At 40.1% G+C, this 25700-nt stretch overlaps 1 protein-coding gene across 1 annotated transcript in view; it reads left to right on the top strand.

Annotated features, from left to right (window-relative positions):
* CPQ (carboxypeptidase Q) overlaps positions 1 to 25700 on the top strand; it is a gene marked incomplete at its 5' end in the record, with an annotated part of 363297 nt that overhangs the window by 106170 nt on the left and 231427 nt on the right. The window contains 1 exon segment of the mRNA NM_001243691.1: positions 15644 to 15851. Coding sequence (NP_001230620.1) covers positions 15644 to 15851 — 208 coding nt within the window.

Genomic DNA, 25700 nt, shown 5'->3' with positions numbered 1-25700 from the left:
TATTATTTTACAACTGTCTCATTTTACCTTTAATTCTAATCCTATCAGTATTTATTTCACATATATTGATAGTCTGTCATTAGGTGCATAAATGTTTATAATTGTTATATCTTCTTGCTGTATCAACTCTTTTATTAATATATGATATTTGCTTTTTCTCTTGTGAACTTTTTTGATTCAAAGTGTATTTTGTCTGATGTCAATATAGCCTCCCCATTCTCTTTTGGTTACCATTTGCATGTAATATCTTTGTCCATTCTTTGACTTTCAATATGTTTGTATCTCTGGCTCCAAAGGAAGTCTCTTGAAGATAGCAGATAGTTGGATCATTTAAAAACCAATTTCACCAATTTTGTCTTTTGATTGGAGAGTTTAATACATTCACATTTAAATTAATTATTTATAAGTACAGACTTCTTCATTTTGCCTTCTTTATACCTTTTAGCTTTTTTGTCCCTCATTTCCTGTCTTCTTTTTTGTTTAGTTGATTATTTTGTTGTGGCATATTTATATTTCTTTCTCGTTCCTTTTTGTTTATATTCTAGAGTTATTTTCTTTGTGGTTACCATGAGGATTACATTTAACATCCTAAAGTCATAACACTCTAGTTTGAATTTATATTAGCTTAACTTCACTAACATACAAAAACCCAGTTCCTTTATAGCTCCTTCCCCAATCTTTTTGGTAGTTGATGTTAAAAAATTATATCTTTGTGTATTATGTGCCCTAGAACATAAATTAACAGTAATTTTAAATGCATTAGTCTCTTAATTCATGTAGAAAACAAAAAGTGGATCTACAACCCATTGTTACAATACAAATATGTCTTATAATGCCCATTTATTTATCTTTACTGAGATATTTATTTCTTTATAAACTTCAAGTTACTCTCTAGTGTCCTTTCTCTGTCTGACATTTCACTAAGCATAATATTCTCTAGGTTCATCCACATCCATGTAAATGGCAATATTTTATTCTTTTTATGACTGAGTAATATTCTGATATATATATCTCACATCTATTAAGGCAATTATTTGTTGGTGGGCACATGGGTTGCTTCCTTGTCTTAGCTATTGTAAATTGTGCTGCTATGAATATTGGGGTGCGTGTATCTTTTCAAATTAGTGCTTTTCTTTATACCCAGGAGTGGAATTGCTGGATCATACGGAAGTTCTATTTTAGTTTTTTAAGGAATCTCCATACTGTTTTCCATAGTGGGTATACTAGTTCACATTGCCACTAACAGTGAATAAGGCTTCCTTTTCCTCCACATCCTTTCCAACATTTATTTGTAAACTTTTTGATGACAGCTGTTCTCATCGGTGTGAGGGGATACTTCATTGTGGTTCTGTTTTGGATTTCTCTAACAATTGCTAATGCTGTACCTCTTTTTTTCTTGGTGAGTGTGGCTAAACGTTGTCAATTTTCTTTATCTTTTTTAAAAAACAGCTCTTGGTTTCATTGATCTTTTCTACTGTTTTTCTGATCTCTATTTTACTTATTTACTCTCTGATCTTAATTTTTTCCTTTCTTCTGCTGACTTTAGGCTTGCTTTGTTCTTTTTTCAGTAATTATTTTAGGTGTCAGGTTAGGTTATTTAAAATTTTTCTTGTTTCTTGAGGAAGGCCTCTAAGCTTTCCTCTTATAACTGCTTTTGCTGCATCCCATAGATTTTTGTAAACTTGTGTTTTCATTTTTGTCATCAGATTTTTTTTTCTTATTTCTCCTGGATTTCATCATTAGCCCACTGTTTTTTTTGGTAGCATGTTGTTGCTTAGCCTCCACATGTTTGCTCTTTTCCTCTTTTTCTTTCTATAGTTGATTTTTACTTTCATAACATTGTGGCTGGAAAATATGCTTGATATAATGTCTGTCCAAATTTATCATTGAGGCTTGTTTTGTGACCCAATATGTGGTGTACCCTGGAGAATGTTTCATGCATGCTTCAAAAGAATATGTAGTCTAGGTTTTTTGTAGTGTAGTGTCCTGTAGATATCAATTAAGTCCAACCAGTCTATTGTGTCCTTTAGGACCTCTCTTGCCTTATTGATTTTCTATTTGTATGATCTGTCCTTTGATGTCAGTGGAATATTAATGTCTCCTACTATTATTATTGCCTCTTTCTCCCTTTATGTCTATTACTATTTGCCTTGCATATTTAGGTGCTCCTGTATTGGGTGCATATATGTTTATGAGTGTAATATCCTCATCTTGTATTGATCCCTTTATCATTAATATAATGCCTTTCTTTATCTTTCTTTATGACTTTAGTTTTAAATTTTTGTCTGATATAAACATTGCTACTGCCATTTTCTTGTCTTTTCAATTTGTGTGACATATCTTACCATCTTCGTATTTTCAGTCTATGTGTGTCTTTTGCCCTGAAGTGAGCCTCTTGTAAGCTGCATATCGAAGGTTCTTGTTTTTGTTTTTGTTTTTTTAAATCCAATCAGCCACTCTGTGGCTTTTGATTGGAACATTTACTTATTCCGTTGACATTTAAAATGATTATTGATAGGTATGTACTTATATCGATTTTATTCCTTGTTTTACTTTTGTTTTTGTAGTGCTTTTTTGTTCATCCCTTCTGTTTTTGTTCTTTTTGAGGTTTGATCATTTTCTTTTGTAATATGTTTGGGTTTCTTTTTGGTTTTTGTGAATTTATTGTAGGTACTGGATCTGTGGTTACCATGGAGTTCGTATATGTTGACTCATGGCTATATACACTTGCTTTAAACTGATCATCATTTAAGTTCAGACACATTCTAAAGGATGTATTTTTTTATTCCCCTCCTCCACATTTTGTGTTTTCAATGTCCTTTTTTATTTATTTTTGCCTTTCCTATTAGAATTTTCCCTTTCCTGTAGATTCTTGCTTCTTTTCCATTTCAAGAAGATCCTTCAACTTTTCTTTTGGAGTAGCTTTAGTGTTGCTGATTTCTTTTAGTTTTGGCTTTTCTGAGAAATTCTTTCTCTCTCTCCTTCTCTTCTAAATGATAATCTTGCTGCGTAGAATATCCTAGGTTGCAGATTTTTCCTTTTCAGGACTTTGAATATATCATGCAAAGTTTCTGCAGAGAAAGCAGCTGATAGCCTTATGAGGATTCTGTTTAAATGACACTTTCTTTTTCTCTTTCTATCTTTAGAATATTCTCTGTATCTTTAACTTTTGTCATTTGAATTATGGCATGCTTTGGTGTGGGTCTGTTTGGGTTCATCTCATTTGGGGCTTTCTGTGCTTCCTTGGATATCTGTTACCTTTGTTAGTTTGGGACATCTTTAGCCATCATTTCTTCAAATACATTTTCAATCCTCTCTCTCTTCTCCTCCTGCAACTCCTAATATGCGTAAGTTTGCATTTTATGCCATAGATCTTGGATGTTGTTTTTATCTTTTTTTCATTTGTTTTTCTACCTTCTGTTCTAATTGGGTGATTTCCTTTATTTTATCTTCCAGATCACTTATTCATTCTTATGTGTCATTTAGTCGACTATTCATTGCTTCTAGGTTGCTTTTTATCTTAGAAATTGAATTATCTATTTTTGATTAGGTCATATTTATAGTTTCTAGTTCCTTGTTACAATGATCTGCATTTATATTGATGGTCTTTCTTAATTCAGTTAGTGTTTTTATTACTTCCTTTTTGAATTTGTTGTCTGGTAGACTGATGATCTCTGTTTCATTATTTAATCTTTTAGATGTTTTCTCTTGCTCTTTTAATTGGAAGCAGTTCCTTTGCCTTTTTATTTTACTTAACTTTCTCTGTCTCTATGAATTTAGGAGAAGTGTTATCTATTGTGGCCTTTAAGGGGTGTTTATGTCAGTGTCCCCAGATAGATTGCGTTTGTTCAATGTCTTTGGTGTGAGAGCTTTTTTTTTTTTTTGGTTGTTTTTGCTTCTTAGGGCCACACCCATGGCATATGGCAGTTCCCAGACTAGGGAACAAACCAGAGCTGCAGCTGCAGGCCTATACCACAGCCACAGCAATGCAGGATCTGATCCGTGTCTGCAATTTACACCACAGCTCATGGCAACACTGGATCCTTAACCCACTGTGCAATGTCAGGGGTTGAATCCACATCCTCATGGATACTGGTTGGGTTTGTTACCCTCTGAGCCACAACGGGAACTCCAGTGAGGGCTGGTTTTGATGTGAATACCAGTCACTTTCCTCAGGGAGTGCTGGTCACTATCACCTTGGTAGGGAGTGTGGTTGGTGTTGGAAGTTCTAAAACCTGAGCAGAGAGGTAGGACTTCCTCTCTGCTCTGTACCTGTCACTGGCCTTTCAGGAGCTGGATCTGTTTCCTAGTTACTGGAGCAGAAGCTCTGAAGGTTGGGCTCAAGCAGGCTCTGCTCCCTTTGAGTGTTTTGCCCCAACGGAGAGGAGTGCTGAAGTAAGTGGAGCTCTTGCATTCACAGAGGGCTGATGCATTTGCTATATAAGTATCTTCACCTCCACTCAGGTGCAGCCCAAGTTGCATCCCTTCACCTGCTGTGGTTGTTCCAGATCCAGTGTAAGGCTGTGGTGTGGAGTATGGGGAGCTAGAGTGTTCGCTAGGCTGCAACTGGGAGTTGGGGCATTGTGGCTGGAGGAATTGAAGTGGCTTCACTGCTGTCAGAGATCTGGGCTGCTGCCGTGGCACAGATTGAGTTAGTGCCAACACTGGCTGCTGCTGTACCACCTGGCTCACTCCCCACGTCTACCAATCCTCCTCTGCATCGCTAGATCAAATCTTCTTCCAAGACCTGTCTGTCCCAGATCCAGTGCCAAGATATGGTGGGTATGGAATGGGTAGGGCTGGGGTGTTCGCCCTGCTCAGATTGTGGAGTACAAGAAGGTAGTAGCCACCAGTGCAAAGCTGTTTGTTGGCAAACCAGCACCCACACACTCTTTGTGAGTAGTGTCAAGCCTTCTCTCTCTTCTTGAAGTTCTCCCATCATCCAAGGGGGCTTGTCTGCTCCATGTAGGATCCCAGGACTGGGACACCCAGTCTGTGGCTCAACCTACTCAGTCCCCAGATTGAAGTCTGCCTGTGCAGACCTTCTTCTCCTTTCAGATCCCTCCCGGGGTAGGGTCCTAACCCTAAGCCTTTTTTCCATCCCACCCAATCATGTGGAAATCTTTCTTGCAGCTTTGATTATATAGGAGCTCTTCTGCCAGTTTCCAGTTAGTTTTCCATGAGAATTATTCCACATGTAGATGTATTTTTCTTCTTTTTATGGCTACAGGGGCATTGGAAAGTTCCAAGGCCAGAGGTCAAATGGGAACTGTAGCCGCTGGCCTACACCACACCATGGCAACACTGGATCCGAGTCACATCTGCAACGTATACTGCAACTTGCGGCAACGCCAGATCCTTACCCCACTGAGTGAGGCCGGGGACTAAACCCCACATCCTCACAGACACTATGTCAGGTTCTTAACCTGCAGAGCCACAATAGGAACTGCTGTATTTTTGATGTGTTTGTGGGGGTAGGTGAGCTCCACATCCTACTCTGCCCCCTTGATTTGACCTTTATATGATTATCTGATGCTTTGTCTTAAAAATATTTTCTTCATGTCAAGAAAGACATCAACCATTCCTTTTTTCCCTGTAGAGTTTTAATTAAGAATGGATATTTAATGCTTCAAATGTCTTTATCTTGTCTCCCTTCTGATAAAATATGCTGTCTAGTTTGTTCCGGCTTTTATAACAAAAATAGCATAGACTGGGTGACTTCTAAGCAATCCACATTTATTTCTCACAGTTTTTCAGGCTGAGAACTCCAAGATCGTGGTGCTGGTGGATTCCATGAATGGTGAGGGTCCACTTCCTAGCTGGCTGTCTTTTCACTGTAACCTCACATGGTGGAAGGAGTGAGGGCTATTTCTGGGGCCTCTTTTATCAGGGCACTACTCCCACTCAAGAGGGCTCTGTCTTCAGGATCTAATCGCTTCCCAGAGGCCTCGCCTCCTATTACCATCACTTTTTGGGTTAGGATTTCAATGCATAAATTTTGGAGGCATGCAAACATTCAGCCTATGCTGTGAGTTATATCTCATAGGAGAATGTTGGGCTCTGGGGGTAATGGGAGATTGACATGGTTCGATCAAGTTAGGGTATTTCTGAATGAGAAGACAGTGATATTGGGTGAGATAATCTTTAAATGCTTTCCAGTCTAGTTAATGAGAAATATTTCCCACTGAGGCTTAAGATAAAAGCAATATTTAGTAATATGGACAGAGCATTTCACTGTAAATGCCATCGTCATTACTGAATGAATTTTATGTTGCTCCATAGCTTTATCATCATTGTCATCTTTACCAAAGAAGTTATCTATTGTCAACGTTTTTCTTATTCCAAGATAGGTTTTCATCCTTCTTAGCACATAAGCACATCTTTTTTTAAAAAATTGTTGGAGGAGATAAATAAGAAAAAAAGCAACAAATTAAGATGATGAAATATATATACATTAGCAGAAAATTATAACTTACATAGGAAAACAGGATCAGAAAAGAAAAAAGGGAACAAATGTAATTTTATGTTTACTTCACATTACAAAATATCTAATAATAATGAAAATTAGTATTTATGCAGTACTCTCTAGAGGACAAAATATTAAGTATAATTTTTTAGCTATTTTGAGTTCTCTTTTATATTTATTTCACAGTCAATTACCTTCTTGTATCTTTAAATCTTTGCATTTTTGTGTCCTAGGGAAATAAGCCAAAAACTCTTCCTATACGCTGTGGCTGTTAAAGATCATACAGTTTTATTCCTCTAAGCATTTCGATCATCTTCTTTCTCTCATACACTCTTGTGGAATTGCCTGAATTTTGGAAGAAGGTACACCTCTTTGATATAATATTTGTACTAATCTCCTTACTGAGATCTGCAGGTGGAACATAAGATATTAAACATGTTGGTTTAGTTTTGCTCATGCAGCGTCTGTCATCAGTATGAAGCAGAATTTAAGAATTTGACTTTTCCCTCTCTCTCTTCTGCCATTTCAACCGAATTATAGAAATCGGGAATGACATTTACGCCTGCCTTCTCTCTCTTGATCAGGTTTTTTGTTTGTTTGTTTGTTTTTACCTATGGAAGTTGGAAATATTTTGCTGTTTCCTTTTTGCATAATGATAGTGTAAATGAATCCTTTTGCTTTTGTATTCCTATCTTTTAGGGCCGCACCTGTGGCATACACAGGAGGTTCCCAGGAGGTTCCCAGGCTAGGGGTTGAATTGGAGCTGCAGCTACTGGCTTTCGCCACAGTTACAAACAATGCTAGATCTGAGCTGCACCTGTGACCTACACCGCAGCTCAAGGCAACACCGTATCCTTAACTCACTGAGCAAGGCCAGGGATCACACCCAGAACCTCATAGATACTAGTCGGATTCTTAACCTGCTGAGCCACAATGGGAATGCTTCTTTTTGTATTCTTAATGACAGTATAAATGCCTGAGATCAGTTTACTCTTATTAATTGTTAATGACAATATAAAAAGTCTTAGATGTACTTTTAAGGTGCTAGATCTTAAAAAACTAAAAGTCAGTTATTTTCAAACTGATTTCAAAACAGATGAGCCTTTCTAATAAACAGAATAGATGCTGTTTTTAACCTTCCTAATAAGGAAGTTAAAACAAAACAAAACAAAACAAAAACCCCTCGGAAACAAAAGACTGTAGCTTCAAAAGCTCCCCATCCTCACAGTCATCCCTACTTCAGCTCTTTCTTTAGGAGACATTCCAAGACGTGATTGTGCTGTGAATAATATTTAGTTTAGTCAGTGTATTCTATGCCCTTGTGAAAACCTCCATATTCCTCAGTAAGGATCATAATTGTCCTCTTGTGGGATATTGAACATCACAGGCTGACACCCACTTTCAACGGTTGATTTGAGCTCTGCAAATTTAGAAATGCTCAGAAACAAAGTGCCTGGTATCGTTTATAAAGAGCTAGAAAAAAAGTGACTAGCATTAAAGGGAATTTGACTGATGTATGGTAATCAGAACGGAAATGTCAAACTTATTTATTTAATCCTTGCACTTATTTTACGTATATAAAAGAAAAGATTCAGCTGACTTCAAATTGTATCACCTTACATAACATATGCACAAAATTTAGTAAAATTTGAAAAGCTGGTTTAGGACTTAATTTTCCATGTTTTTGGGTAGACTCTCTAGCAAGCACAGAGATCAGCAGTCTTTGTTTTCATACATCTGATGAAGCAGACCCATGGAAGCATGATTTTTGAATGAAAAGGATACCAGGATTTTCTCTGGAGGAGAATCTGGAAACTTCAGTTTTTTATTTTGATTTTTTATATCAGGAGTTTTATCGGAGTAAATTCACAAAGCATGAAGTTTACCATTTTAACACACACAATTCGGTGGGTTTTAATATATTCAGAGTTGTGCAAGCACCATCACTATCTAGTTTTAGAACATTTTCATCGTTCTGAAGAGAAATCCCTCGCTATGAGCACTCGCTCCCCATTTCCCTCTCCCCTCCAAGAGTGCAAGGCAACTTAAAATTTAATTTCTACATCTATGAATTTGCCTATTCTGGCCACTTCTTATAAATGGAATTTTGCAGTGGGTGGTCTGGTGTGATTACCTTCTTTCACTTAGGGTAATGCTTTCAAGGTCCATTCATGTTATAGCTGTAGCCTGTTTCAGAAAATTATTTCTTCTTCCTTTTTCTTTTCTTTTCTTTTCTTTTTTTTTTTTTTTTTTTTTTTTTTTTTTTTTTGTCTTTTTAGAGCCGCACCCAGGGCGTATGGAGGTTCCCAGGCTAGGGGTCTAATCGGAGCTGTAGCCACCAGGCACAGCCACAGCAACACCAGATCCCAGCTGCCTCTGCGACCTACACCACAGCTCATGGCAACGCTGGATCCTTAACCCACTGAGTGAGGCCAGGGAACAAACCCGAAACCTCATGGTTCCTAGTTCGATTCGTTTCCGCTGCACCACGTTGGGAACTCCCCCGAAAATTATTTCTTTATTGCTGACCAATACTCCATCCATTGTATGGATGTACTATATTTGTTTCCCTACTCATCAGCTGATGGACATTGCAGTTGTTTCCATCTTTGGACTGTTGTGAATAATGATATAAACATTTGCGTGCCAGGTTTTTTGTGAACATGCATTTTGATTTCTCTCTCTTTTTTTTTTTTTTTTTTTTTGCTTTTTAGGGCCGCACCCACAGCATAGGGAAGTTCCTAGGCTAGGGCTTGAATTGGAGCTACAGCCCCCGGCCTACACTACAACCACAGCAATGTGGGATTCGAGCTGCGTCTGCGATCTAAGCCACAGCTCACAGCAACGCTAGATCCCCGACCCACTGAGCGAGGCCAGGGATCAAACCCGCATCCTCATGGATACTAGTTGGATTAATTTCTGCTGAGCCACAGTGGAAACTCCTCATTTATCTTTAATATACACCTAGGAGTAGAATTGCAGGTCATATGGTGACTGCATGTTTAATTTTTTTATGAAACTGTCAAATTGTTTTCCAAAATGGCTATACCATTTTACATTCATGCCAGAAATGCACAATGGTTGAAATTCTCCCCATCCTCACTGGTACTTGTTTTTATCTATATTCCTTTTTTAAAAAAATTGAAGTATGGAGTTCCTTTTGGGGTACAGCAAAAACAAATCCGATTAGTATCCATGAGGAGGTGGGTTCAATCCCTGGCCTCGCCCAGTGGGTCAGGGATCTGGCGTTGCCCTGAGCTGTGGTGTGGGTCGCAGATGCGGCTCGATCCCCCATTGCTTTGGCTGTAGTTTAGGCTGGCAGCTGTAGCTCCAATTTGACCCCTAGCCTGGGAAATCCCATATGCCACAGGTGTGGCCCTAAAAAAGGCAATAAATAAATAAATAAATAAAATTGAAGTATATTTTATTTACAATGTTGTGTTAGTTTCAAGCCATCTTATGCGAAGTAGCATTTCACTGTGGTTTTGATTTGCATTTCCCTTATAGCTAATGATGTTCAGCATCTTTTCATGTGCTTATTATCCATTTGTATATCTTATTTGGAGAACTGTCTAAATTCTTCACCCATTTTTAAATTGTTACCTTTTTATTATTGAGTTTTAAGAAATGTTTATGCATTTTAGAACCTTATCAGATATGTGATTGCCAAAAGTTTGCTCCTGCTCTGTGGATTGTTTTTCACTATTTGATGGTGCCTTTTTAAGTACAGAAATTTAACATTTTAATGAGTCAATTTATCTCCTTTTTCTTTTGTTGCCTATGATTTCAGTATTGTATCTAAGAAACAATTTCCTTATGTAAGATCATGAAGTTTTATAGTTCTAGCTCTTACATTTAGGCCTATGATTCACTTTGAATTATTTTTTTGTGTGTGTGATGTGCTTCATTCTTTTTCATGTGGGTATCTCGGTGGTGCAAGCACCATTTGTGGAAATACTTTTTGTCCCCATTGAATTATCTTGGCCTCCTTGTTGAAAATGAACTGACCATACTTACGAAGTTTATTTCTGGATTCTAAATTATATTTTATTGATCTACATGTCTATCCTTATGCCAGTACAACTTTTTTAATTACTGTAGATTTGTAGTATTTTTTTTTTTTTTTTTGGCTATGCCCATGGCATACACAGGTTCCCAGGCCAGGGACTGAGCCCGAACCACAGCTGTAACCAGAGCCACAGCAGTGACAATGCTGGATCCTTTACCTGCTGACCTACTAGGGAACTCCCTGTGTTATGTTTTTATTTTTATTTATTTATTTAATTTTTTGTTAAAGTGTAGTTGATGCACAGTATTTCTTCAGTCTCTGTTGTACAGCACAGTGACCCAGTTGTACAGTTCCCTGTGCTATACAGTAGGATCCCATTGCCCATCTATTCCAAATGTAGTAGTTTGCATCCACCAACCCCACATTTCCAGTCCATCCCACTCCCTCCCCTCTTCCCCTTGGCAACCACAAGTCTGTTCTCTCTGTCTGTGAGTCTGTTTCTGTTTTGTAGATAAGTTCGTTTGTGCCATGTTTTAGATTCCACAAATAAGTGATATCTATGGTATTTGTCTTTCTCTTTTTGACTTACTTCAATTAGTATAAGAGCCTCTAGTTCCATCCATGTTGCTGCAAATGGCGTTATTTTGTCCTTTTTATGGCTGAGTAGTATTCCATTGTATACATATACCACATCTTTTTAATCCATTCATCTGTTGATGGACATTTAGGTTGTTTCCTTGTCTCGGCTATTGTGACTATTGCTGCAATGAACATAGGGGTGCAAGCATCTTTTTAAATAAATGTTTTTTTTTTCTGGATATGTGCCCAGGAGTGGGATTGCTGGATCATATGATAGGAAAGAATTAAAAAAACAAAAAGACAACTCATAGAATGGGAGAAGATCTTTGCAAACGATGCAGTAGAAAAGGGCCTAATCCCCAAACCAGACAAACAACTCAAATAACTCAACAACAAAAAAGTAAACAACCCAATTGAAAAATGAGCAGAAGACCTATATAGGCATTTCTCCAAAGAAGACATACAGATGGCCAATAGGCACGTGAGATAATGCTCAACATCACTAATTATTAGAGAAATGCAAATCAAAACTACAATGAGGTATCACCTCACACCAGTCAGAATGTCCATCATTAACGAGTCAGCAAATAACAAATGCTGGAGAGGGTGTGGAGAAAAGGGAACCCTCCTTCACTGTTGATGGGAATGTAAATTGGTACAACCACTATGGAAAATAGTACAGAGGTACCTCAGAAAGCTAAGTATGTATTGTGTTTTTAAAGCGTGACTCCGCTATTTTCAACTCGTGTTGGCTATTTTGAATCCCTTGCTTTTCCATATGAATTTTAGAATCAGGTTGTAAATTTCTTCAAAAAAGGCAGCTAGAAGTTTGATAGAGATTATGCAGAATCTATAAATCAATTTGGGTCCATAAACATGGGGTATCTTCCCTTATATTTGGATCTTCTTTATTTCAATAATATTTTGCAATTTTTATTACACAAATCTTGCACTTCTGTTAAATGTATTTGTAGCATTTTTTTGTTGCTAATGGAAATAGAATTGTTTACTTAATTTTCACATTGTTCATTGATATTGTATTGTACAGTATTCTATTGTTTATCACTACTGTACAGTTGATTTTTGTATATTGATATGCTATCCTTCCTCCTTGCTGAACTTGTTAATTCAAATAGTTTTTTAATGTGTGGATTCCTTAGGATTTTTTATATACTTGACCCTGTCATTTGTGAACAGAGATAGTTTTACTTCTTTGTTTCCAATCTAGATTTCTTTTATTTCTTTTTCTTGTCTGAGCTTCCTGGCTAGAACCTCCAATATAAGGTTAAATGGAAGTGGGCAGAACAGACATCCTGGTCTTATTTCCGATCTCAGGGGATTCAGTCTTCCACTGCTAAGTATGATATTAGCTGTGGGTTTTTCATAGATATCATTTATCAGGTTGAGGAAGTTTCCTTCCCTTCTTAGTTTGTTGATTGTGTTTATTATGAAAGAGTGTTAGATTTTGTCAAAGGCTTCTTCACTATCTATTGAAATAACTTTTTTCCCTTTTATTATATATACTAAATTGCTTTTGTGTGTTTGTTTGTTTTGCTTTTTTCATTTTTAGCTGCCCCACAGCACATGGAGCTCCCAGGCCAGAGATCAGATCCAAGCCACAGTCGAGACCTAAGCCACAGCTGTGGCAATGCCAGATCTTTAACCCTTCATGCTGAGCTGGGAATCAAACCTGTGTCTCAGAGCTCCCAAGATGCCGCCAATCCCGTTGTGCCACAGTGGGATCTCCCATTAATTGTTGTTTTTTTTTTTTTTAATGTTAAATCAATCTTGCATTCTTGGAATAAATCCCACTTGGTCATGGTGTAAACTTCTTTTTCATTTGTTCTTATATCAGTTTGTTTGTATTTAGTGATTTTTTTTTTTTCATAAGAGACACTGAGCTGTAGTTTTCTTGTAGTGCCTAGGTCTGATTTTTAAATTAGTAATAGTGGCCTCGTAGAATAAATTGCAAAATGTTCCCTCCTCTTGTATTTTTTTTTTTTTTTTGAAGACTTTGTGAAGGCTTGGTAGTTATCTTTAAATGTTCTTATTTTGATTTTTTTTTATGGCTTCCTTTGTAGCTTGCCCTTTACTATTGTTAAATTGCAGGTGGGGCTTGTAAAAGGGTCAGGAAGGTGCTGTATATACTGATCATCTCCTGCAGGATAAGTGACAGTAAAAATACAGGACTCCAAACAAACCTGTTGAACCTTCCTTGTCCCTGCTTCTACTAAACAATGCTGGATACTCCCCCTGGAGAACAGGCTTCCTTCCAGAAACAAATTGGAAGCCTTCTCTATCTTGAATTCAGAACCACCAGTTATGAGATGCTGTTTTCCTCAATGGAATCATGGGTATATGCCCAGGTCACTGTCCCTACTTTAAGAACTCTTACCTGTAACTTCTTAGTACCAATTTGTTTAGAAACATTATTTAAAAGAACCTATTAAAAAGTGTTACACTGACCTCCTTTTGAGTCAGAAGAGCCTGAGAACAAGGAGAGTTTGTTGAATCCTAGACATCACGTAAGGTAATATGAATAATAAATATTTAGATTGTCTTCCTACACGTTTCAAAATACTTTTGGTCATTAATCACTCTACCTGCTCAGTGGGAAAAATGAACACTGAAGACATAATAATAACAGCTGATGTTTACTAAGTAATTCCTATGTGCCAAACACTTTTAAATCCTTTGCATATACTATCTGTTTTATTCGTCACTCTTATGAGGTCAACACTAGTACTATTCTCTACTTTTCAGATGTAGTAACTCAGAAACAGAGAGGTAATCTAAGTGGCTTGGCATCAGGGAGATAGAGGGTGGTAGAGCCAGGATCTGATCTAGGTTTTATGACTCCATAGCTTGCCTACACCGAAAGCAAGAGTGGATTAGGCATATTCCAGAATAGGGATTCATATTCAGGGTTTCTGTTTTATAAGTTTTAGATTTATGTCATTTCTCTCTCTCTCTCTCTCTCTCTCTCTCTCTCTCTCACACACACACACACACACACACACACACACACTAAGATTAAATTTTCAGTCATCACTTAATAAATGTCCATAACAGGGGTACTTAGATGGACCTGAGATTACACAGTCTCTCTCTCTGCAGGTAATGTAATAGGTAAGTTAGTATAGTAAATACTTAACATTTATGGAGTGCTTACTACATTCCAAAGTAAGTCACTGATTTGTATAAATTGACTAAAATTTTAAAGCAACTATGAAATAAGCATTATAATTACCACTTCCAATCATGGCTGAAGCCACTGAGGCAAAGATGTGTAACTTGCCCAAGTCCAATTAGCAATACTGACACAGACCAGATTTGAACCCAGACAGTCTTGCTCCAGAACCTCTATTCTTAATCATTTTGCCATGCGATTTCTCTAGGTAAGTAAGTAGTCATCCGCACACAGTCACAACAATACAGTCACACCAAGAAAACAATGATGAGACTGGATCGTCGTGTTGGTACATGTGAAGATTGGAGTTGCTTCTATAGGAGAGAAATGTATTATGGCTGAAAGGAGGAGAAGGCTTTTCTCTAAATAAGAGACAACCTGAAGCAAGTATGGACATATAAAGAGAAATATTAATTTGGAAAGAGAGGCTGTTGGTTTGTGCTTCAACAGAACACAGGGTAGGCTGATGGGATTTGGTGAATGCTCAGAAGCTGTGGTCCTGAGGGAGCTGTGGTCAGGGAGGGTTTGGAGTTGTACCTTAGAGGTAAAAGGGGATAGTTTGAAAGAGCAATTTTAGAAAATGAGTTTGATGAACTCAATTAGCATGGGAAGAGGTTGAATCGACAGTAGATTAATATCAACTTCAATTACTGCTGTTTCTAGCGATGTAAGAAGCATCTGGAAATTAGCAGGAAAAACTTGACCAGTTGGGGTGGTATTTCCCCTTTAATGCCAAAGTTATCATCGTTTTCTTTTCCTTGTGGCAGTGAAATCACGGACCTGGGTTTATTTGGGACTGTTCTTAATGGGAATGCAAACGTTTCCCCAGACATTGTCATGGTTTTCTTGCACAGCGTTCTATCCCTGTGCAAGGCTACATATTCAGCTTCTGTGTTTGGCTGGGAAGAGAGAAGCCCTCGAGCTGGTCAGTGACCAGAGACCCGGGCGTATCCGGGCCAGTTTTCTTCCAGACACATGGGTCTTCTGGTCTGCAGTCTCGAAGGACTTTAGAGCTCCTGTTGTCTCCCTGAACACCTGTGTTCACCTCTTGGACATGAAGGCACTGAGTTTGAGACAATCTGCAACCTTTTAAAGGATTGTCCATATTATCAAAATAAATGTAATGTTTTCAATGAAATTACTATTAAATTAAAGTTTCTGAGTTATTTTTATAAATAATAAATTTTTATAAATAATAAATTTTTATAAATAATAAATTTTCTTTATAAAGAAAAATCACGTTCACATCAAAAGCAAGTAAATCAATATGGCCCATGCTTTCCTTTTCTTACGTGGAAACAAAGATCAGTGAAAATCCAAGGTCAAATACAGGTGCTTTTAAAAAATGCTTTTGGTCCATTTCCACTTTCAAGGTAACCTAGTGGCTTCTTTTCTCAAGTCCTCACACAGGCATTCAGGAATACCAGGATGGCGTGCCAAAGATCCCAACAGCTTGTATTACAGTGGAAGATGCGGAGATGATGTCAAGAATGGCTTCTCGTGGGAACAGAATTGTCATTCACCTGAAGATGGGAGCAAGGAACTACCCAGACGCTGATTCCTTCAACACCGTAGCAGAGATCATTGGGAGCAAGTATCCAGAGCAGGTGTGTGATGGCAAAGGGTGGGCCATCTGGGCACAGGGTTTTATAGTCGAGTTTCAGTTTTCAGAGACAGTTTGGGAAAGAGAACATGAGTCTGCAGAGATGGTCCTCGTAGACCCAGTAAAGATAGAAATATCTATGTATCTATATCTATCTATATCTATATCTATTTTTTTCCCCACCAAAAGTTTCCATCAAAAAGTTTACTACATCAACTGAAGAAGGGCAGGGCCCTACTCAAGGGTAGCATCGTATCCACCGTGTGGAAGTTCACCTCTGAATAGGTGAGGGTGGTTCTTCTCTATATGTGTTTATGGACATTTGGGATAAAGTGCTGCCATGTTAAGGTTGCTTATCCATGGTGGGAGGAGTTTGGGATTATGTATTATCCATCATCTGGATGAGAAGACTGCTTCTGGCCTAAGGGTGGGTGGCAAGGTGAGAAGGAGTTATTGGGCCCCTAGTCTTCAGTGGCCAGCAGGTGTTTGGGGGTGGCAGCAGCTGGAAGGCTGAGGTCGTGCTGGTTCATACAGCATCCCGGGAGCCCCTGCATCTTCTTGCTGAGAGTGCTCAGGGCTACTCTTCAGCCCAGCGTGACTTTTTTCCAGTCAGCTTTATTTATAATTTACACAAATTAAACTTACCAAATTTGAGTGTACAATTCAATGAGTATTGAAAAATGTATCCAGTACTGTAATCACCACCACAGTCATAATGGAGAATATTTTCATGACCCCAGATGTTCCCTTGTGTCCCTTTGCTGTCTGCCTCCTCCTCTATTCTTCTGCCCCCTGGGGACCACAGATCTGCTTTCTGGAATGATAGCTTTCTCTTCTCTAGAATGTCATGTAAGTGAAATCATATTCCAGGAGTCTTTCAGGCTGGCTTCTTTCACTCAGCAAAATGCCTTGGAGGTTCATCCACGTTGTCGTATCCATTGTCCATTCCTTTAAACTGCTGAGTAGCATTTCATTGTGTGGTTAGACCACAGTGTGTTCATCCATTCACCAGTGATGGATAGTGAGTGGTTTCTAGTTTTTGACTGTTATCTATAAAGCTTCTGTGAACATGCTTGTATAAGCCTTTCTATGGCCATGTTTTCATTTCTCCTTGGGAAAGTGCCTAGGAGGGAATTGTGGGGCTGGCCTAAGATGTAAACACCCTAGTCGCTGTCAAAATGCCTCGATCTCTGTATTCTCTGGGGCAGCACTTCTCCAGGTGGGTGATGGACAATTCCAGAGAGGGCCCAGAAATCAGGGTTGAACTTTTACGTCTACCGTAGCATTGCATAGCATTCTAAGTTAGTCATAAATACCTCCTTACCAAGATGTATGAGATAGAAGGTTAACACAAGGTCTCCCACAAAGAAGTCACAGCATTGCTTCCCCAGAAGGAATGCGGGTGAGCCCAGGGACGTGAAGTTCCTGTGGCTGTGTCTGCCTTACAGCCTGCATGGAACCACATGGGCGTCTAGACTGGGATGGGAAGCAGAAGGCATGCGTCACCCCTCCAGGTGCATGACCCCGCGTAAGCACTGACCATCCCGATAAAGCCCCTCCTGGATACCCTCCCTCAGCGCACTGCTATGTGCCATTGTTATGGTGTCACCCCACCAGAGCTTGCAGGTGCCCTGAGCAGACCCTCTTTCACTTTTTCTTTTTTTCTTTTATTTTTATTTATTTATTTATTTATTTTTGTCTTTTTGCCATTTCTTGAGCTGTTCCCATGGCATATGGAAGTTCCCAGGCTAGGGGTCTAATTGGAGCTGTAGCCACCAGCCTATGCCAGAGCCACAGCAATGCAGGATCCGAGCCGAGTCTGAGACCTACACCATAGCTCATGGCAACGCCGCATCCTTAACCCCCTGAGCAAGGCCAGGGATCGAATCAGCAACCTTATGGTTCCTAGTCGGATTCGTTAATCACTGTGCCACGACAGGAACTCCCCCTCTTTTACTTTCTTCCTTTTCCTTTTTTCCCTAATGCCTATCCCAGCACTTGGCATGTAGTGGCTTGTCCATACATATTTTATTTAGTGAAGAAACAAAAGGAGAAAATGACTGCAAGACTTTCTTAATCTCCGTTCACTTTAAATCCAGGAGTTTTGCTGCTCACTGAGAACATGAGTTGTCCGTGGACACACTGAATGTCACCCCTGAATGCCACTCTATGTGACTAAACTTGAGTCCATCAGCTCCCTCATACCTGATGCTTCACCTCAGTTTCTTGTCTCTGTTAAAGGAACCACATTTACCTATCAGTATAGTTATAAAACATCAAGTTATTTTTCATTGGCTCCTCTTTATCACTGTCCTACATTCAGGAACTATATCCTTTTCAGTCTACTTTCAGCATATTAAAAAAATTGGGGAGTTCCCTTCGTGGCGCAGTGAAAATGAATCTGACTAGGAACCATGAGGTTGTGGGTTTGATCCCTGGCCTCGTTCAGTGGGTTAAGGATCTGGTGTAGGTCACAGATGCGGCTCGGATCCCACATTGCTGTGGGTGTGATGTAGGCTGGCAGCTAAGCTCTGATTCTACCCCTAGCATGGGAACCTCCATATTGCTGCAGGTGTGGCCCTAAAAAAAGAGTGAAAAAAAAATTGGGGAGTCCCCACTCTGGTGCAGTGGGATCATTGGCGTCTCTGCAGTGCCATCCAGGATGAGGGTTCAATCCCCAGTGTGGCACAGTGGGTTAAAGGATTCAGCATTGCTGCAGCTGCAGCATCTGTCGCAACTGTGTCTTGAATCTGATCCCTGGTCCAGGAACTCCATATTCTGTGGGATGGCCAAAAAAGGAAAAAAAGGAACAAAAATCTGTTCCTGCCTTGTCTTTACTGTCATTAATGCCCTGATTCAGGCCCTTGCTATTTCCCTCCCTACTTTCTTTTCTTCTGTTTTCTTTCCACTTCTGCATTTTTGTACTGCAGCTCAGTTATCATTTAAAACACTGATCTCGAATTGATGTTTCCATGCTGTCGGGTCCCCTCTTTTGTTCCCTATAAGATAAAGGTAAATTTGGGGTGACTGATCCGAGGTGAGCAAGAGGGAGTGGGGTTGGGAGGGTTAAGTTAGAAGCCGTTGTGCTTAAATTATATGGAACTATTCATAAATGAGCAGACATTAAAATGAAGGAAGCAGGAAGGGAAATGCATGATGGAGATTCAGTGTCAATTGAGACTCATTCTTCTTTGACTAGTGCGGGGAGTTCAGCTCCTCTAACTCTGACAAAATTTCCTAAAACCATTCAGCTTTACTTTTAACTATCAGTGATGCTAACAGTGACATCAACGTTGGTCTTGATAGTTTCGGTTGACTAACTTATCACTGACACATCCTTTTCCTTATTATGCCAAAGACCCAGTGCTAAATAATGTGGAACAAAGTAGGTGCAGTGGAAATTATCTCTAAGAAGGAAGCGGGTGCATTGAAATTCCCATTATTCTGCCTGCAGCTGAGCATCCTAGGTGACTCAAAAGTGGGTAACACTCAGGCAGTGGCTGAGAGTCTTTGGTGCTGACACCCAGCCCAACCCCTTACTTCTCCTACATGCCCAGCACCTGATGAAAGGAAAGTAATTAACCCGTAAAGAATCCTTCTGATTTGGCCCAAGATCCATGGACAACATGTGGTGAATTTCGGCTCTGGAAAAGTGTATATGTGATTGATGCACCATTAACACATTCAAAACCCTATCACATAATCCAGGGATAAGCCTTGACTGAATTAACCACAGGCTTTTTAAAAAATGCCCAAAATACAAATACTTTATTGGCTTTCAATGTGTGAAAAGGCGGAATAGTGGTATTAGAGACATACATCCTACCTTCTTCCTAAAGACTTCACAAGATGCCTCCTCCAAGCCTGGAATTCCCTCGTGACTCAGCCCTCTTCTGTGATTTGGGCACGTGCAGGACTCAGGAGACCCAAGGAGGGGGTTATGTGCATTTCCCTGGGGGTAAGCAAGCCTCTGGGAGCTCTGACATTTGGCCTTGGAACTCCTTTCTCTCGGACAGCTTTATCCCCAGGAAATCATGGTACCTGTGAGGCCCGTCCATGGCTGAGAATGAGTCTGAGAGGGTGGGGGATGAGAGCCCTGTGACTTCCAGGCTCATCCTTCTTGGCACTAAAATAGCCTTGTTATTCTACTCCCATTTATTAAGGAGCTAATTTGCATTGGAAAATTCATAGGAAACTTGTTGCCATCCATGAATAGGTTTTTGGGTTTTTTTTTTTTTTTTAAATTAAATCAACAGAGGGTGTCCTACCTCTTAGAATAGTCTTAGGCAGAGACAGAGGGATAAGGATCTCAGCAATTTAGTGCTGATTTCCTGACCTTCAATGAGGAAGCTGAATCTATGAGCAATTTGTTCAGGGAGGCACAACAAATGCGTGATAGGGCACATATGGAATGTGACTCCAGATTTCCTGACTCCCATTTCTTTCTACATCAGAGATACCCCACCACCGTGCTTCGGCACACCTTAGCCGAATGCAGAGCATCTAAACCTGTCGGGTTTGGTTGATTCAGGATACAAGTCAGTCGTATCATCCTTGCCAAGTCATTACTTGTGCCTTTCTCGTGTGTTTTTTCTCCTGATGTCTCTTTCCCAGGCACAAAGACCTCTCAAATGTCCTATCCCTTGTTATCTCGCAGATACCTAGAGCACCCATGGGGGTTATTACCTGGCAACGCACCTGTGGGTGGTCCGTTCCTCCTTCTCACCCGCTCTCCGCCGAGTGTGATTTGGGTCTCATTCCATTTTCGCTCCTTCACTTTGGAAGAGGATCTGATGAAGGCATCGCGTGTGTGGTGCGAGTGACCTCATGATGCCCTCTTCCGCTGTGCCCCTGCCCACTCGCCGTCATCCTCCCCAAGCAGGTGTTTCTCTTTTAGCAAAGGACCACAGACAAAGCCAGAAGAGGTCTACTACCAATTGCATCATTAAAAAAGAACTTTTTATTTTGAAATAATTTTTGACTCAAAAGAAGTTGTAAAAATAGTGAGGAAAGCTTGGGTGTATCACTTGCCTGGCTTCACCAGTGATGACATCGTACAGAGCTTGGACCCATTAACCCAATGAGGAAACTGGTGAGAAGCTAGTCCTATGAGCGAGCTGCCTTCTTGGCCATCAGGGGCTGCCTTGTGGGCAACCTCCAGGGAGCAGCCAGTGCAGGCAGGGCCCTGGCCTGACATTACCCCACACAGGCCTTTCCCAGGCTCCGTTTGTGATGCTGCCAGGGCCTCCCCTCAAATGAACAAGCACATACAGAAGGAGAGTTGTGCTCAAGTTGATCTAAGGAGTGGGGAATCTTGCTGAGAATTTCTCTCAGCAAGTGCAGCGTCTCTCACACTGGCTCTTAGGTCAGCCCACTGCTAATGCCCCTCAGCAATTTCCCAGGCCTTCTTCTGAGGTCTTGCTTAGCAAATGCAATATATATGTATATATATGTATATATATGCATTTTGTCTTTTTTCTTTTAGGGCCACGCGTGCGGCTTATGGAGATTCCCAGACTAGGGGTCTAATCCGAGCTGTTGCTGCCGGCCTACTCCAGAGCCACAGCAATGCCAGATCCAAGCCACATCTGCGACCTACACCACAGCTCACGGCAACGCCGGATCCTCAACCCACTGAGCGAGGCCAAGGATGGAACCCACAACCTCCTGGTTCCTAGTCAGATTCGTTTCCACTGCACCACGACAGGAACTCCGCAAATGCAATATTTAAAAAATGTTAAGATGTTCAATAATTCTTCTGAGGGAATTGTATGGACAAGAAAAGTGCTTAGAATTTTCTCTTTTCGGTTGATAATATCCAAGCCTATTTTGATAAAGCCTTGATAAGGGGGATTATTTTTTGTAATATAAGCCTTTTCCAAAGGCAGTTATTTTCATGGATTTAAAGAACAATTTCAGTTTCATATGCCAATGTTATTTCCAATATAATGCTACACTGTGCAGACTAGGGGGAAATATTCAAATGAAAGTTCTAGTCTGTTAACTGGTGAATTTATTTTTCTTTTGTTTAGTGCAGGGCAGGGTTTCTCAGGGTCATCATTATTGCTATTTGGGGCCAGGTAATTCTTTGTCGTGGGAGGCTGCCATGTACCATGTAGAATATTTAGCAGCATCTCTGGCTTCTCCACTATTCCCCGCAGCCTGACCATCAAAAGTGTCCCCAGGCACTGCCAAACGTCCCCTGAGGTCCCTGCCCACTGAGAATCACAGGTGTGGTGTGATGGAAGGAACTCATGGGTGGGTGTTGCCAGGCCTTGGTTCTGGTTTATTTCTGCCACCAATAAGCTAAGTGACCTTGGGCCACTTAATCTTTCAACTGGAGAATGGGGAACTTTGTCTGGAAAAGCTCTAAGGTCAATTCCAGCTTTAAAACTCCATTCTTAAAAAAATTTACTTGGAGATTGTCATGAGCGTGACAGTGTATCCTCTATACTCTTCAGTGGTAACAGACACAGTGGGAGGCCTTTGAGTCTTTTAGAGTAGGATGCTGGTAGGTGTGCCTTCTCCCTTCCTTTCTTCCTCCCTTCTTTTTTTTTTTTTTTTTTTTTTTTTTTTTTTTTTTTTTGTCTTTTCTAGGGCCACACCTATGGCATATGGAGGTTCCCAGGCTAGGGGTCTAATCAGATCTGTAGATACCGGGCTACGCCAGAGCCACAGCAACTCAGGATCCCAGCCGAGTCTGCGACCTACACCACGGCTCACCGTGACGCCGGATCCTTAACCCACTGAACGAGGCCAGGGATCGAACCCAAAAACTCATGGTCCCCAGTGAGATTCATTAACCACTGAGCCATGATGGGAACTCCCTTCCTTTCTTTTAATAAAAACATTCTCTGGAAAGGTTACAGTAGAAAATTGACAGAACACTGTAAACCAGCTATAATGAAAAAAAAATTTAAAAAAAAGCATTGATGCAATTTGCATCAGAAAAAAAAGTTTTTAAAAAATATTCTGTGTTTAAATACAGTTAGGAACTCTTCTGTTGAAAACAGTTCAATAAATGCCTTTTTTGAGGCACTTCTTAAGCTTTTAATGTGCTAATGTGCACCAGAAATCTTTAAAAGGTCATTTTGCAATATTCCCCAAACTTCCTGAGAAATAATAGGAAAGAGGCAGAAGATCCACTGGGGAGTTTATATTTTGGGGTTTTTCATGTTTTTTTTCCCCCAACTATTCACTCATAATTCAGCACACATTTATTGAGTATCTGGTGTGTGTAGGCACTAGGGTTACTGGAATAGCGTTGTGTGGGCAGCATAGCACTGCAGTTAGAATCATATAGACTATAGAATTGAGGTCTTGCCTCTTACATTTGGTTGGTTGGTTATTTTGCCTCTCTGACCCTCCATAAATATGCGTCTCCTCTGGAGAGGGGAGAGCGTCTGCAAAATTAAGGAACTGAGAAATAGGAGAGGAATGTCAGGAGGGAAGGCCCACAGAGGCCTGGCATGCCATTCGAGGGTCTGGGCTTTGTCCTGTTGACCACAGGGAGTCCCTAAAAGGTTGGGTTAGAAGTGGATTTGCATTTTGATTCAGTCTGCCCACTGTATATCTTCCAGGGGCAAAGACTGAAAGTCAGCCAGGAGATTAGGTGGACTTTGAGCTGAGACAGTTGAAATAATGTTGGAAAAGAAGAGATAGATTCAGGAAGTATTTAGGAAATAAAATTGGCAAGAGTCATTAAAAGTTTGGATAGGAGAGAGAGAGAGAGAGAGAGAGAGAGAGAGGGAAAAGTGCAGTTCGGGTGACCTGGAGAATTTACTCATTCATTCTACAGGAATATATTAAGCTCCTACCGTATGTTGTGATAGAGACAGGCAGTTAAGCAAGTGACTGCCGTGACAGGTGGCAAATGCCATAACATGGTAGCTGTGTGGTTCAGTGGGGGTAACGATCCTGGTCAAGGAGGCCAAGGAGTGCTTTTCTGGAGAGAGCCAACTTATCCTCACAGTATGAGTAGTTAACCATGAAGAGTTAACCATGTTAACCTTTGTGGGGATGAAGTTGGGACGCGGAGTAGTCTAACCAGGGGTAGTGTATATGGAAGCCAAAGAGTAACTTACTCTTTTTTAAGGAGTGTGATGTGACCACCTATAATTTCCAAATCCATTTGATAATGAACACTGTTTTCATGGCGCTAAGCTGTAAAATAACCTAAAGAAAAAACGGCATGGCCTATTTCGCATATATGTGTTTTTAAAAATAAATTATTGAAAAGCTCAGCAGGCTCTTTGGAAACTGCCTTAACGCTGACGCTGTCAGGACCCTTGTTGAAGGAATAAACAAAACCCGAGTGACCTGGTGGACAAACTCATTCCATACATAATTGAATAGTTGGAGGCTGTGCAGCGAATGCAGCTTTCCTTTCATTGGAATATGTAGTCTGATGATTTGTAAAACCTTCTTAATGGGTACAGCAAGTTATTCTGCCTGGGTGGGAGCCTTTTTCCTCACTTAAGCAGCTGTTTAAACTTTCATAAGCAAAGTAATTATTAAATCTTTCATGAACATATTGGTTGGAACATTTGTTCTCATCTTCACCTTGAGTTGGAAAGTTCTGGGGGCTGGGGTGAAAGAGTTTTAAACTGGCAAATTTCATCTTTTTTTTTTTTTATTTCTTATTATAAATTTTTATGGCTTAGAACCAGCCAACCTAAATCGTGGGAGGAAAAATACATGTGTGGCAAGCTTGAGACATTTCATTGTTTATTTTTCAAATTTCTGAAATGCACTCACAGCTATGCATGCCTCCGGGCTCATAAAGACAGCAAATGAAAATAGCTCAAGCCAGACAGGCTGTTTTAGATAGATAGCCACCCAGGTAGGCAAGGCAAGCCTTGAAGAGAACGCTTTCCTGGACCCAATAAGTTATTTTAGTGTGCTCACATGGGGTTTGCAAGCAGAAGGATGTCATCCTCCATGGGTTTGAACACCCTTATTAATGTTGGAGACATTTAATAATAATCATAACCATTTGATGAATAATGATACACATTAATGGAGTACTTAACTTTGTGACAGGCCATATTCTAGATGCTTCTCATGCATTATCTCCTTTGATCTTCCCTATGGCCTTGTTAAGGAATCAGTGCTATTATACCCATGTTGCAGATGAAAAACTGAGGCTTAGAGTTCACAACGTTGACAAAGCTTCTGAATGGCAGCCCTGAGTTAACCGCAAGCCTGTCCTTTTCCAGGAACTATACTTTTTTTTTTTTTTCCACTTTTTAGGGCTGCACCTGTGGCCTATGAAAGTTCCCAGGCCAGGGGTCAGATGGGAGCTACAGCTGCTGGCCTGTGCCACAGCCACAGCAACACAGGATTGGAGCTGCATTTGTGACCTATGTCACAGCTCATGGAAACGCCGGATCCTTAACCCATTGAGTGAGGCCAGGGATCAAACCTCATGGATGCTAGTTGGGTTCGTTAATCAGTGAGCCACAACAGGAACTCCAAAACCTGTATTCTTAACAATTCATTGTCCTGTACGTCTTAGTATCTTTCTATTCTAGTTTTAAAAGTTTCCTCTATCTTACCCTAAATGAAAAGAAAACCAGGACAACTGTCAACATTATAGTGAACAACAACGAATGCTTATTGATGACTTACTATGTGCAAAACTCTGTTACGAGCTTAGAGATATTCTGAGGCAGAGAGGTGAGGAGAGGCAATAAAGGGGCCCTTGAATGGTGGCAGGTTAGTAAATGAGGCAGTAAATTCTGGAAGTCAGACCCTTCTTTGCTAACATAGGGCTTGCACTACTGACTGCATCTGGTTGGTTCAGTGCTAATGTAATCATATGGTAACTTAGAGTTTGCAGTGAACTCTCACC

The sequence above is a fragment of the Sus scrofa genome, chromosome 4, assembly GCF_000003025.6.
Source record: "Sus scrofa isolate TJ Tabasco breed Duroc chromosome 4, Sscrofa11.1, whole genome shotgun sequence".
NCBI classification, from domain to species: domain Eukaryota; kingdom Metazoa; phylum Chordata; class Mammalia; order Artiodactyla; family Suidae; genus Sus; species Sus scrofa.
The sequence above is the reverse complement of the archived record's forward strand: the minus strand, read 5'-3'. Positions and strand labels throughout refer to the sequence as shown.